Source organism: Vulpes vulpes, chromosome 16 (assembly GCF_048418805.1).
Source record: "Vulpes vulpes isolate BD-2025 chromosome 16, VulVul3, whole genome shotgun sequence".
NCBI classification, from domain to species: Eukaryota; Metazoa; Chordata; class Mammalia; order Carnivora; family Canidae; genus Vulpes; species Vulpes vulpes.
The window spans coordinates 42,623,058-42,637,736 of NC_132795.1; the positions used below are offsets into that span (position 1 = coordinate 42,623,058).

Consider the following 14,679-nt stretch of genomic DNA (forward strand, 5'->3'; position numbering starts at 1 on the left):
ATTCCTACAAAAATTCCGCAGGATGGGTCTTGTTAGTATTTCTTTTTTACAACTGAGGAAACTGAAATGCAGAGATGGTAAGTCAGTCCCTGGGGAAAAAACACAAGTCATAAGTGCCTGATTTGGGATTCCAACACAGTTCTGCTGATTCCAGAATTATTATTCTTTCACATGACTTCCATTTAGGAGCTATACCTTGATGCAGTCTCTAAGTATCCTTGAATACCCAACAGAATCCCTCAAGATCCAACATTATGTAGTCCCCACTGTGTTCTCTCTGCCACCAGAACTCATTTAAAAAAAAAAAAAACCTTATTTATTTATTCATGAGAGACATACAGAGAGAGAGAGAGAGAGAGAGAGGCCGAGACACAGGCGGAGGGAGAAGCAGGCTCCATGCAGGGAGCCCGACGTGGGACTCAATCCTGGGACTCCAGGATCACACCCTGGGCTGAAGGCGGCACCAAACTGCTGAGCCACCTGGGCTGCCCTCAGTTTTGTTTTCTTCAGTGCTCTCAGCACCACCTGAAATGATCGTGTTCAGCTGTTTACTTATTTTATTGTCTTTCTCCTATTAGTATGTGAGCCACATAGCGGCAATGATCTTATCTTTTTAATCTTCTACTCAAGTCTGTTTAACTGCCTAAGACATGTGAGGCATGCAATGATATATTTGAATAAATGAATGCTGCAAGGAGCAAAGAGTAGGTGTCCGTTCAACATGTTTGCATGTCTGAAAATTCAGTTGCTCCTACTTGTTCTCAGCTCCTTACAGATGTTACTCATATATTCTTCCCCAGTCTCCATGACTTCTACCAAAAATGCATTGTATAAAAAAAAAAATGCATTGTGTCCTATGACTTGGCTGTTTTCATAATCTGGCTTGGTGCAGACTTGATTTTATTATTGAAAAAATTATACTTAAGAATGTAGATGTCACCATCACTTGTCACACATGAGGAGATTTTTAAAATTCATTTGTCCATAAAAAATGATTAATGATTTTTAAAAGCCTACATTCAAAGAATTTGCCTCATGGCCTATTCAACATAATTTTGCTATTTGTTGCCCAATATGTCCTATTGAAAAACAGACCAGTTCTAAGGAAGAGAGAGAAAGCAACATGTGCTTAAAGCACAAAGAACCAACATGAACTTGTTCTGGTTAAACACCCACTTTCAGTTGCCATGTTTTCAGGCCAGAAAAATAATCAAATTCTTAAACAATGCAGCTTCACTAGGTCCATACTGGGAGCATGAAATAATTAAGGGGAACTACAGACACACAAACATATATAAACCCCAAGATATTCAGAATAATTGATTGGATGACATTCATAAAAGCAATTCAGGAAATCCTAGAATAAGACAGATTTTTAGCCCTGATTGCCTTGATGCATATTCTCAGCATTCTCTAAATCTTTCAGGACTTCTTGGAATTCGTGTCACATTTCCAGAGAAGAGGGCAAACAAATCTCATAAACACATCTCCTCCTGCAATCTTAGAAATTGTCTGTGAACATGGGGCCTATACCTCAAAAGAGGGTCTTTCTCTTCCTTTTTCTTCGAAGTTATCTAAGTTGCTAACTTGTTTTAGTGAAAAGGTGAAATCATATGAAAATGTAGGCTAAATGGATAGATATGTAAAGCTGATGATGTCCTCTTATTTTTCTGCATTCAAATGATCCAAATATGGCACACAGGTACTGAAATAACCAATTTAGGACAAGAATAATGGCTGGATTATACTTTCATACCTTAAAAACAAAATTTGGAAATACTTAAAGTACATTATGACAAATCTCCTTATGAAAAGGCAATGATAAGTGGCTACACTGATGTGATACTGTGATTATAATTTTTTTTTTTTAAAAACAACAATTTGGGTGTCCATCGAAAGATGAATGGAGGGCAGTCTGGGTAGCTCAGTGGTTTAGCGCCACCTTCAGCCCAGGGCGTGATCCTGGAGACCCGAGATCGAATCCCCACATCAGGCTCCCTGCTTGGAGCCTGCTTCTCCCTCTGCCTGTGTCTCTGCCTCTCTCTCTCTCTCTCTCTGTGTCTGTGTCTCTCATGAATAAATAAATAGAATATTTTAAAAAAAGAAAGATGAATGGATAAAGAAGATGTGGTCTATATATACAATGGAATATTCCTCAGCCATTAGAAATGACAAATACCCGCGATTTGCTTCAACGTGGATGGAACTGGAGAGTATTATGGTGAGTGAAGTAAGTCAATCGGAGAAGGACAAACATTATATGGTCTCATTCATTTGGGGAATATAAAAAATAGTGAAAGGGAATAAAGGGTAAAGGAGAGAAAATGAGTAGGAAATATCAGAGAGGGAGACAGACCATGAGATACTCCTAACTCTGGGAAACGAACAATGGGTGGTGGAAAGGGAGGTGGGCGGGGGGTTGGGGTGACTGGGTGACGGGCACTGAGGGAGGCGCACTTGGCAGGATGAGCACTGGGTGTTATGCTATATGTTGGCAAATTGAACTCCAATAAAAAATTAATTAAAAAATAATAAATAAATAAATAAATAAACAAACAAACAAATAAAATTAGGTATATGGGTCAGTTAAAAACAAAACAAAACAAAAAAACCCAACATTTTGGTCTTCATCCACAGTTCCTAGCACAAAACTCCTAAAATTCTTGTAGTTTCACATCTAACAGCAATAGGGGCATCTTTTGTCATACTCTATGGTTTGGTTCCTGAATTAACTCCAGAGCCATAAAGGTGAAACAGGTGTCTTTCATTATTCATAACAAGCCCTTCCAATCAGTTTTATGTCAATAAGGTGACTTTTGGAAACACCCTAAAGATGGGCAGTCAGGTGGCCAAAGAACCAACCAAGTGATTAGAGGGATAGTTTTCAGTCCCACCCTTCAACCTCTGGGAAAAGGAGGGGAGCTGGAAGTTGAATAATCACCAATGAACAATGATTTAGTCAATCATGTCTACATAATGAAGCCTCCATAAAAACACAAAAGAATGGGGTCCAGAGAGCTTCAAGGTTGGTGAACCTGTGGTGACGCCAGACAACACATGAAGGCTCTGCACTCCTTCCCTCTGTCTTATGCCCTTCATGTTTGTCCTCTGCATCTTTTCCATTTCCCTATCCCTGGATCACAATAGCTTTTCTTATTAACTGGCATTCTAGTAAGTAAAAGGACCTGATGCTATCTCCAACTGGATAGTCACAATTGAGTTAAATCATAGAACACATAGCTGGTGTCACGGAATTGCTTGGTGTGGGAAACTTGCCACCTCTTCACACTTGGTGGCCAGACATGTCATAAAGGAAGCATTGAGAATAACGTAAAGAGTAGAAGAGAGATGTAGGAGGAATTTTTCCCTTTATGTTTTGGTGTGAGAAGTGGGGTTTGCTAGAACAGTCTTGGCCCATGGAAATCTGTGGTTTGAAAGAGAAATGATGACAGGACAAAGGGTAAAGGACCTCTGATTCCTGGGTGGCCCTGTGGTCACTCATGGTGTGATGCTTCATGCGTGCTGCCCTCAGTTACTAAGGGTAAAAGTTGCCGATGAGGAAGCTCTGTAACTGCCCAGGGAGACAACCTCCCAAAGATGTTTAGCTCCTGTCTTTTCCTTAAGAGAAAGGAACAAATCGTTTCTGCTACCGGAGCTATGGAGATCAAGTTGAGGGAATGAAGGCATTTTAGCAAAGGTTTATATTTGCTAAATGTTTATATTTGCTAAATATAATATTTAGCAATAGTATCAAACCCATCATGCACAGGCAGGGTCAGAAGCCCGGAAAGCCCAATATGCTTATCCACTAGCAATCAGAGTTTAAAGTGAAGCATCTTATAGTAACAATAACAAAACAAACAAACAAAACTAAGCATGATTCATAGTGTTTATGATTAGAAAGAAATAGAGGAAGAAAGAAGGAAGAAAAGAAAGGAAGGGGGACAAAGTCATTCACAGAAGGTACAAGAGAACAGTTCTTAACAACTGGAAAACCCAAAGCACAATTTTTAGAGAGAGACCTGGGGAGAAAATATTTGCTCCAAAGGAAAGTTACCCCCTTTGTTCATCTGCAGACACCATTTGTTTCTACAGTACCATAGAAATTTTAGATTACAAAAAAGTTGTTAGCCTCCAACAGAAAGACACAGCACTTTCCAACTTTCTCAATGACAAATCCTGAAATACAACATTTTATGTGTTTTTAAGCAGAACATCCCCCCCCCCTTTTTTTGTCCTACTAACTTCTTTGACTGCTTTCAATATTTCCCTTGCTTTTGACTTAAGATTTATGCAACGTAAATACTTTGGCCAAGTGAAAGAAATAACAGAACCCATATTACAGTTACATATAGAGTTCATAAAGAGAGTAGTTTCCTTAAGACAAACTCCCTAAATTTCTCAATAATATTAATCAGGCAGCTACAATGAAAAGAACACTATGTTTGTCACAGTCAACACTTACTTCTTTTCAGAATTAGCTATCTTAAACCACTGAAGGTATTGGGAATATAAGTCAATACATAAAATGGTAAAATCTGTTATACAATGGAGTTTTTAGCAGTTATTAAAAATGATGCTTTATAGTTAATAATACATAATCTCCTGGAGTATCTATTATATATAGATCTATAATATATCAATATATATTATAGATCTATAATAATAGATAGTCTCCTGGACACCAGGAGATGTCAAAAATACACACTAAGTAAAAAAACCTACAAGCTTTATGTATGCAGATTCCATATATCTGTAAGTCTATACCTATATATGAAACTATATAGATATATATATCAATATGACATTATTACCTAACAGTTAAGGATTATTTTTATACCTATTTTTCCTTCTCCATGTTCCTAAATATTCTGAAAGTCTATGAAAGTACATTACTTTTGGAGACAAAACAAAAATATTACTAAATATCCAATATCCAATTAGTATGATAATCAATTAAACCAGTTCTCCTAAGACTCCAGTCATTCTAATATTGAGTCTAAGTGATCCAAAACAAGCAAATGCACTGAGTAGTCCAGTGTCAAAACTTCACATAGATTTTGCCTCAGCTTGACCTCTAGCATTTCCAGAATGTGTTCCAGCATCTTCCTTGCTGCTTTAGTAGTGAGAAATGGAGAAAAGCAACAGATGGCGACAATTGTGACTGTCAGGATGCCAAGCTCAAGAATGAAATTTCTACTTCAAGACAATTTGAAGGGGTACAGTAATATCTGGGGATTTTAAGCATAAAGATTTCCAAAATGCAAATGTTTGGGATAAAAAGAAAGGTGATCATGTAGGAAGATCTGATAGTTTGATATAAAGGATTTAGATTAAGAAAAGAGCAAAAATTTAACCAAATTTCTGAAGTAGATTACAGAATTTCTTCTTCTAGACTTTCTCAAAAATAAAACCTAATTTGACACAACATTTCCTTTCTTCTTCTTATCATCGCTGACTGGCCAACATGGATCTTTTACCTTTTACTCTCTGGCTTCAACATTGAGATGTAGCTATCCATGAGTGTATTTTCAGAGGATGAAAATTAACATTATCATTAGCTTAAGTAAAATGGAATCCATAAAGTTAAATTTTCTTCTGAGAACATTTATAATACTTTCCCAAGGAAAACCAAATGATTTATGGTAAAATTATAAATGTTTGAGTTTTGATGTCAGACAAATTTGGATTTGTATTGTGCCTGGCCCTTACTATTAACTGTATAGCCTGGAGAAAGTTAAAGACATGGGGCCTTCTTTTCTTTATCTGTAAACTGGAAACTAATCACGAGGGTCTTTTGATGCCTGAAGGCTCTTCACAGACATAGTTTCTTCCATCATTACTCCATATGATGAAATTTCTGTGGTACCCACACTCCAAACTAGTCCCCGGTGCTCCTGGCCTCCTAGTATTCATGCCCTCTGTAGTCCCCTCCTGAATATGGGTTAGACCCAGCGACTCATGCCTAATGAATAGAAAAAGTGGAAACGAGGGTGTGTGATTTGGAGACTAGGTCAGCATGGCAGTGTGGTGTCTTTCTCTCTGTCTTCACATGATCTGGGGAAGCCGTGTTGTGAGCAGCCCTGTGGAGATGTCCATGCGTGAGGAACTGGAGTCTCGTGGGAGAGCTTGCAAGCGGAGCCTTCAGCTCAGTCAAGTATGCAGACACAGCCCCGCTGACAGCTTGACAACAGTAACCCCTGAGGCAAAAGGACTATACAGCTAATGGGCTCCCAGATCCCCGACCTTCAGAAAATGTGAAATCATAACTATCTCTCATTTTAAGCTGCTAAATATTGAGGCAACATGTTATGCAACAATAAGCAACTAATACACAGATCAAATCCAAGATGACAAAGTTGGTGGGGTCTACAGACAAAATACCATTTCTCAAGGAGGACGGAAACGCTTCTAAAATGTATACACTTATCTGAAAATCAAGAAAAAGGATTGCATATTTGATTATTTCACAAATGTACCACCATAGTACATTTTTCTTGCAGGCTTTTATATTTATTCCCTCTGGGAACTTAGGACAAGTGTCCCAAGACTGTATTGGAAGACATCTGAGTCACATTCTACATTACAGTAGGCTTGTGTCTTACATCCATTTAGCGTTTTGTACTCGGTATTTAGTATTTGACCCCAATACCCCTTCACACAAAATAAGTCCTAATTTTCTCAAAGCCGGCATTAGAATCACACTTTCTGTGAGTTGCCCACCAGGAGCTAGTCACTTAGCTCAGGAATGAGCCCATGCACCTGCCTCCACTATAGCTCAACACAGCATTCTTGTCCCCCACCCCCCCGCCGCCCATATAAGCTGCCTATGACAAAGGCAACAGTAGTTTTCACAAATTTGAGACATAATATCACGCGTCTAACAGATTGCACTAAATCACAGTCCTAACTGGCAAACGTTCTGGGTGTTGGGGCATGAATTTTCTCCTCTCTCAGAGTAAATCTGCTGCCCACCTGGGCCACTGTCAGAAAGTTGAAAGTATAGCCTTCGTCACTCATTCCTGAGTACAAGAATCACCATTACTGAGGCCACGTTGTAGGTCCTCATATCCTTATTATTTCTTGAAGGGGCTATTGTGTCTTAAAAGCTGAAGTCCAGATACTCTGCTTTAACACACATTTAACTACTCTCTGACATCTATTCTATCTTTGCTTGTTAATAGTGTCCCAATTTTTATTCAAGTAACCTCCCCTCCCATAAACAGCTTGTGGGTTTTTAGGGATGCTCTAGGGGTGGAGCATGTAGTTTAGGCTTGGGATAATTAGTCTAATTTTACCACCAGGCTGCAAATTGTTCAGGGATGAAGTGAGTAATTAACTTAAATTGGACTAGTCATGGAGATGCCCGGGATATTACTGACGGCTGTTAAAAGGATCATTCTTTTCCAATAAATATGAACCTGCAAGGATAAAACTCCAGGAGGAAAAAGAAACTATGTTGAGACGAAGAACAGAGACTCAGAGAAGGAGGTCACCCCAGTGAAAGCAGAGTGAGGAGACTGATCCTGGCCTATTATTTGTCTTCGATCAAACCATACCTAAAGCTAGACGTACTACAGAAATGTTACCTGAACTACGGGATTTTCTCCAGTTTGGACTGAATTCTTGTCACCAGCCACAAAATATTCCTAACTGGAATTCCTGACATAGTAGAATTTCACTGGTAGGTATGTAGGTTAAATCACCTTTTGGGATATTCCCTATACAAATACAAAATTATGATTAAAACAACGTCTTCTGAGGCACCTGGGTAGTTCAGTCCATTGAGCGTCCAACTCTTGGTTTCCGCTCAGGTCGTGATCTCAGGGTCATGGGATTGAGCCTTCAGTGCAGTCTGCTGGAGATTCTCTCCCTCTCTCCCTCTCCCCCTCTGCTCTTCCCCCTTCTGACTCTCTCTCTCTCTCTCAAATAAATAAATTCTTTTTTTAAAAAAAACGAAATATGTCTTTTGAAAAAGTGTCCACCAATTACTCATCCATATCACATAACACACTAAATGCTACAAAGTTTATTTACTGTGTCCAGGCAGTGAGAAGGCTGGACCCTCTAAGCCCTTCAGATCACATCTAGAAATTGTCTCTTTCCCTGCAAGGTGAAACTCATAAACTGGTCACCAGCAGAGCCAAGCTCAGGTGAGGCAGAGCAGAGCTCAGGGTGTAACTGAAACCCAGCCATGCAAAGCATTTGGTTTTACTGGTCCTCTAAATCAACTGCCTGATAAAAATATTTTCAGAGAAAGTTGTGTCCAAAAAACACAGAGAATGTCTGTCTGCTGGTCTGGGTGAATGGTGAGCAAGACGGGAAGCCTTAGGCATCTAGGAAACTCACAGAGTCCATCTAGGACTCCGGGACATTCCCCATCATCTTCTTAGGTGCTTAGAGAAGTCTTCCTTCTGCCCTAAGACCTGCCACTGCCACTGTATCCTCTCTTTTCTCCTCCTTCCTTCCTCCCATCCATGTTCTCCCCTCTTCTCATCATCCTCCTCTTCCTCCTCTTTCTCTTATCCCCCTCCTTCTTCTTTTTCTTCCTTTTATTTTCCTTCCTATGAAGACCATCCATTGAAGTCAGCCATAATTCCCCCCACGTTTTAGATTCCAAAGCCCTCCTAGTCCCAGTTTTCATAGATTTTTCCCAGGCTAGAACATTCTTCACTCAGCAATCTAGGCTGAACTTGCTGAACTGGAAAAGCCTGCAGCTGCTTCCACTCTACCACTTTCATCCATACCTCTCCTCTCCGATGTTGGGGACTTATAACTATGGAATCTCCAGCACACGTTTGTTTAAAGCCATTTTTTTGACTCCTACTACAGCACTGACCTTGAGGACATTCATATTCTGTCCATATTGGATTTGTGCAGAAATCCTAATAACAGCTTCTTAATTGAGCTTCTGAAATGTAATTAGCATTCATTGGGATAAACATTCTAATTATGCTGTTCTCTCCTCGGAATAAACGAACTACAGATTTTCCTGGTCATAAAAGAAAGAAGAAAAAGGAAAAAAAATTCATTTGTGGACAAATGCTCTAATGAAATGCTTTGTGGAGACAACTGGGAATCAGGAAAGGAGGAGTGACACATACATCTCTCACGTCCCTGTTCAATTTCTCATTCTAAAATTCATTGTCTTAATGATGTCAGAAACAAGAGGGAGAGAAAAAAATTAGGGGGGGGGGGAGTCTTCTCTCCCTCTGTCCATGGAAGCCTTAAAAGTTACATATATATTTTTTAGAAGTTGTCACCGGTATTTTTATTCTGGCTGAAAAAAAAAAATCCTAGTAATTTCCCTAACTTGGGAAACTAATACTCATAAATACTGCTCATCTTGGTATAAATTAAGCCATAAAATAATTCTTTGGTACCCCTGGGATATTCCTCAAGTGACACAGTCTCTCTTGATATATATATATATATATATATATATATATATATATATATATATCATAAATATATATGACTGATATATATATATATACATATATGTATATATATATACCTAAACACATGTATACCTTGCTACACAGTCATCAATTACTCTATCAAAGTCATTTAGCCACCAGTTCTCTCTCTTTCACCACCTATACTTCATTTCCAAACCTCTTTCCTGGATAGAATGAACCTTCAAACCAGCTGATACTTGATTGAATGTTGACCGTCTGCTGTATGAGTCAGCGGAACATTATTGATTTATTTAAAAATAACCCTATTTCCCTGGTTTTCCTACTAAATCACACAGGCATAAGTAACATCAATAGAGTACAGAAAACATTAACACCAGCCACTGTTGCAAGCTACCACAGCCACAGCATGGTTAGAGGCTAGATCAAGAGAGGTTAGGGAAGGCTAACACAGCAACATCTCCCGTTGCCTTCATGCAATCATCACTCATTGGAAAAAGCACAGCTTCTTCATGAGTTTCCAAACCACAAATAAGCTAAAAGTGGAATGTCTTGCTAGAATTCCTTATTGATGCCTTTTATCCTGTGTAATATTAAATTAACTAGACAGTCCATTGCCTTACAAGATAGAACAAACCTCCCGGACAGTAATTCACGGTGACTTTAAGAGGTGATAACTATGGGAATATGATGGTCACCAGGGGAATATCTCCCCGAGCCCTCACATGGACACAGGCACATCCAGATAGAGCCACTTCATTAACATCATTTATCTTCACCAAAGAGACAGAGTACATGGCTTTCACCTTCAGAACATCTGTTATTCATGTAAATGCACAAAATTTGTTCAAGTATTTTAGGAGGCCAAGTGACCCACATAGTTTTGTAACAAGAGCTCATCTCATGTTCTCAATTTATAATTTTTTTATTGAATTACTGACATTTCCTCTCAGACATTTCCCAAAGAAAGCCAGAGATTCCATTTCATTTGTCTCTATTTCTGGATCCCCCAAATGACAACTGGATCATAATAAATACTCCTGTGTATGCTAGTTCAAAACATCAATGAATAGATCTTTGATTGTCAATACCAAGTAACATGTCCTATAGGCAGTAGGTTAAAAAAAGAAAAAAGATTAGGAAAAGCAAAAACAAAACAAAACAAAAAACCTTATTAAATCTAATTACATTTGGTTCATAGAGAGGTTATCAAAATGCAAACATGGTTTAATTGAATGACTTGGCCTTAAAAGTCAACATATTTGATTATATTTGGGGACAGAAATGCAATAACAACCATTTGGTTACTGATTTATAGTTTTAATGTGAATCCTCCTGTTGTGATTTTAAACTTAAGAGAGACTATAGTCTAAACAGGGCATCAACCTCAGGCTGTACTTAAACTATGACACCTCCATAAATCAAGAAACTCTGGCCTGGGTTACATACCCTAAGAATACAAGCAATGGAACCACTGCATTGGTGGTTAGGATATTAGGAATATATCAGCGATATTAGGAATATTATCAATTACTCCCAAACCACTTTTTTATTCCAGTGACAGAAAATGATCTCTTCTCCATAACACCTTGTCCTTTCAGTGGTCTCTCTTCATTTGTGACCAGAGATCCTTAGTTAATTAAGTATGATTTATTTATATACACTGAGACTAAGCCCCACTCAGAACAGATTATCACAGAAGACAGAGGCTCAGTGCATAATATGATCTACTATAACTGCAAGGCCTTCCTAAAGCCATTTTTTATTTAAAGATTTATTAAGTACCTACATGTGCCATGCACTGTGCTGTGCACACAAGCACACAGACATGGTTTCTTATTAGTTTGTTCTTTTTTTTTTTTCAAGCAGCCACCACAGAGGAAAGTGTCAGCATCAGCATAACCCAATACTTACCACCACAATGACATTTGCTGCAGGGATTGGAAGGTTTTCCACTTCAAGATCCTGACCAGCCATGGCCAGCAGATTGAGCGAAGGGTCATCTGCAGGTCTAGGAAATGCTGAATTAACTATTTGGTGGCGTTTGTTTATTTGAGCTTTAGAAGAGGCATGGTAGCTATGTTTATATATCTTTTGTGGGGCTATATCCAGGCTCTTCTCAATGTCTTGTGAATGGTGATAAATGAATGCTGGCTTCCCGCTCTTCTGATGAATTTCCAAGAATTGATCATTATTTCCTGAAAAGCACCCTGAAATGAGGAGAAAGCAAAAACAAACATCAAAGACCTTCTTCACTGAGATGAGTAGAAATATCTGATAAGGAGAATTACCTATCCTCAAGTCAGCTTTAAGACTCATGAATTTAGATTAACTGGTCTCCACCTTTTCCCCTACTTCATTTTCCCACAAATGGAACACACTTGGCTGTACAGAGGCACCTCAGAGATTTTGGGTGGACAGAAGTGGGTGTAGTTTGAAAAAGTCCTATTTATCAAATGTCCTATTTATCACCTATTTACCTCTTTTAGTCCAGAATTTCCTCCTTTATCTACACTCCCAGTTCTAAGAACCAGTTGAGCTTCTAATCCTAGATGTCCTATCTATTCTTCAAATATTTAAGCTTTCCTCCCTTTAATCCATAGCCTTTCATACAATTCTTATTTTATATATATTTTATCTTGCTTATAGTTAGCAATAGTATAATTTTTTCTTAAATGCTTGTAGGATCTTTTTAGCTGAGGGCAGAAATCTGAGGATACTCTGTGTGGTAGCAACTTCCAATTCTGTAATGATATCCATTCTTTCCTTCTTATTTAGTATGATGGCCATCCAGATAACAAAATACATTCACCTTTATTTCTTCAGTGAGGTAAATACCCATGGACTTGAATAGCGCTTTCTCCTAGTTGTCATCGGCCACAGGAGAAAACAGATAACATGCACGTAGGAGCCCAAAGAATTTCACTAGGTCAAGCAACAGTTAGCAAAGCAAAGTTAAGATCTTCTGTGTAAGAAGGTCAGCAGAGTAAGCAGATCACAACACAGTGATGCCACCCACCCAGTGCCTAGCAACCTTGGGCACCCCAGATTTTCCCTTAGGTCGATGGTAGCAATGAGCTGTACAAATACTGCCTTAGAAAATTACTTACCTCTTTTTACTAGAATTCTGGGGTGCCTAGAATTCTTATTGAATATTTATAGTAGAGGAATTGCTAGTTTTTACAGCTTCTGCCCTCCATCAAGCCTTTTGTGACCAGCATATATTTCTAGCATTTTCAGTAATTCTGTCTAAAATATGCTTTCAACTTTCCCTTAGGGATATAAAGGTGATTTTTTAGCCAGCTTCAGTGCTCTCTTCCATGATGGAAAAGACAGTTTGGGAATTATCTTTGGGTACCAGTGACTTTAGCCTTTCAGATCATTCAATTCACAATTATATTTCATGTGAATTCTGAAACAGTAATAGAAATAATCATCCTATCTTCAATCCTGAGTTTGCTAAATAGACTATAACTTTTTAAAAAGCAATCAAGCTACCACAATTGGCCAAAGATGATGACTTGACAGTGATAACCTTCAAATACCTATAATTTTTCTGATAATAGTGCCTCAGATTTCAAAATGAAACCATCATTAGGAACAAATATCATGTTATGAAATTCAGAACAGAGTACATCAATGTTATTATTTTTGTAGTGTTTTATTAATAGAGAATGGTGCTAAAGTGGTTTTAGGTGTCTATTGACTTTCTGGCCACGATATGTTCAATTAGAATTTACTAAAAGGATTTACTCACTAGTATTACAGTGTCCTGGAAGAGTTTCTATATTTCTGAAAAGAGAGCACTTTCTTCCCTCCTCTTAGAGAACTGGATCTGATATTGCAAAGAGCAACAACGAAATGATCAACTTGCAGTTAAGAAATAGAATGGATGTACTACCTTTATCTTAGTTGGCTTTTTAAAAACTCCTCATTTAAACATGGTCTGTTGTTTTGGGAAAGGCATAATGTATGCTTGAATGAATTTGGGTTCTCACCTGAGGGATTGGCCTTCCTACCAAAGAGGAATCTATAATGTTCAGCAGCAAAAAAACTATATCAGCCAAGATAGTGCCATTGAAATGGCTTTGTTAATAGAGATTAACATGCAAAAAAGATGGGCCCTAGCAAGATTTAGAGAGTAAAAGATAAAATAGTGTGGGGAATGGGTAATTTCAATAAGAAAGATGAAAGTGCTCAGGGTTTAAATCAGAGAATGCAGATGTATGCAGAGAGATGAATAAAGAACTGGGAACCATACATAATCATCTCCACTCTTTCTTTTTCTCTGCTATCAATCACAGCAAACCTTGTTAGAGCCACTTTTTTTTTTTTTTTAAGTATTTTATTTATTTATTTGAAAGAGAGCGAGCATGAGCAAGGGGGGAGAGTCAGGAGAAGCCGACTCTCTGCTGAGCAGGGAGCCCGATGCAGGGCTCAATCCCAGGACACGGAGATCATGACCTGAGCCAAAGGCAGATGCTTAACTGACGGAGTCACCCAGGCACCCCAGGGCCACTTTATTTAAATAAGATAGGTGAGTCCAACTGACAAAAGTCTCTTGTGCTAAAATTGGCCTACAAGGAAAGGTAAAAAAAAAATCTAATTTTTTAAGTGCAATTTTAATACAGTTAAAATTTCCCAATCTTATCCACTTGTGTACGGGAAAAGTCTTATTCCTGCCCTGTCCTTAAGTAACGGGAACCTCGCTGGCAGCATAATATTAGGAATCCCACCATAACCATTAGGCAGGAAAAAAGTTTTTCAAAGTGTTGGGCTTAGATCCCTGCATCAGAATCACCTGGATATTAAGATGCAGATTCCTAGATCCCAGCCTAGAACTACCATAGCAGAGTCCCTGGAGATGTAGCCTAGGAATCTGGATTTATTGCTGAATTATATTCACAATCAAACTGAAGCTGAGGACCACTTAGCTAGTATCTGGAATTCGTTTTGTCTTCTCTGTCTTCAAATGCCACCTCTCTATGGCCTCCCTCACTTCAGCATTATGAATATACTCAAGTAAACGATTCAGTAATGTTAAGATTGAGATGCCTATTAAATATCAGACTTCTGAATTGGAAATTTAATAGCTAAGTGTGTAGCACATAGTTGGAGAGAGAAAGATTGATTTGTGAATCATCCAATACAGATAAAATTTAAAGCCAAGTGACTGGATGCTGATGATGAGGAAGTCCTGACTATACAGGACAGGGCACTGTAGAATTCAAACATTTTGAGTCAGGGAACTGAAGGAGCA

The 14,679-nt window shown here is 38.4% G+C and overlaps 1 protein-coding gene across 2 annotated transcripts in view; it reads right to left on the minus strand.

Annotated features, from left to right (window-relative positions):
- Nucleotides 1-14,679, minus strand: part of PTPRR (protein tyrosine phosphatase receptor type R) — a 234,507-nt gene that overhangs the window by 198,217 nt on the left and 21,611 nt on the right. For both annotated transcript variants that reach the window (XM_072741944.1, XM_072741945.1), the window contains exon 2: nt 11,334-11,629. In XM_072741944.1, coding sequence (XP_072598045.1) covers nt 11,334-11,629 — 296 coding nt within the window. The remainder of the gene's footprint in view (nt 1-11,333; nt 11,630-14,679) is intronic.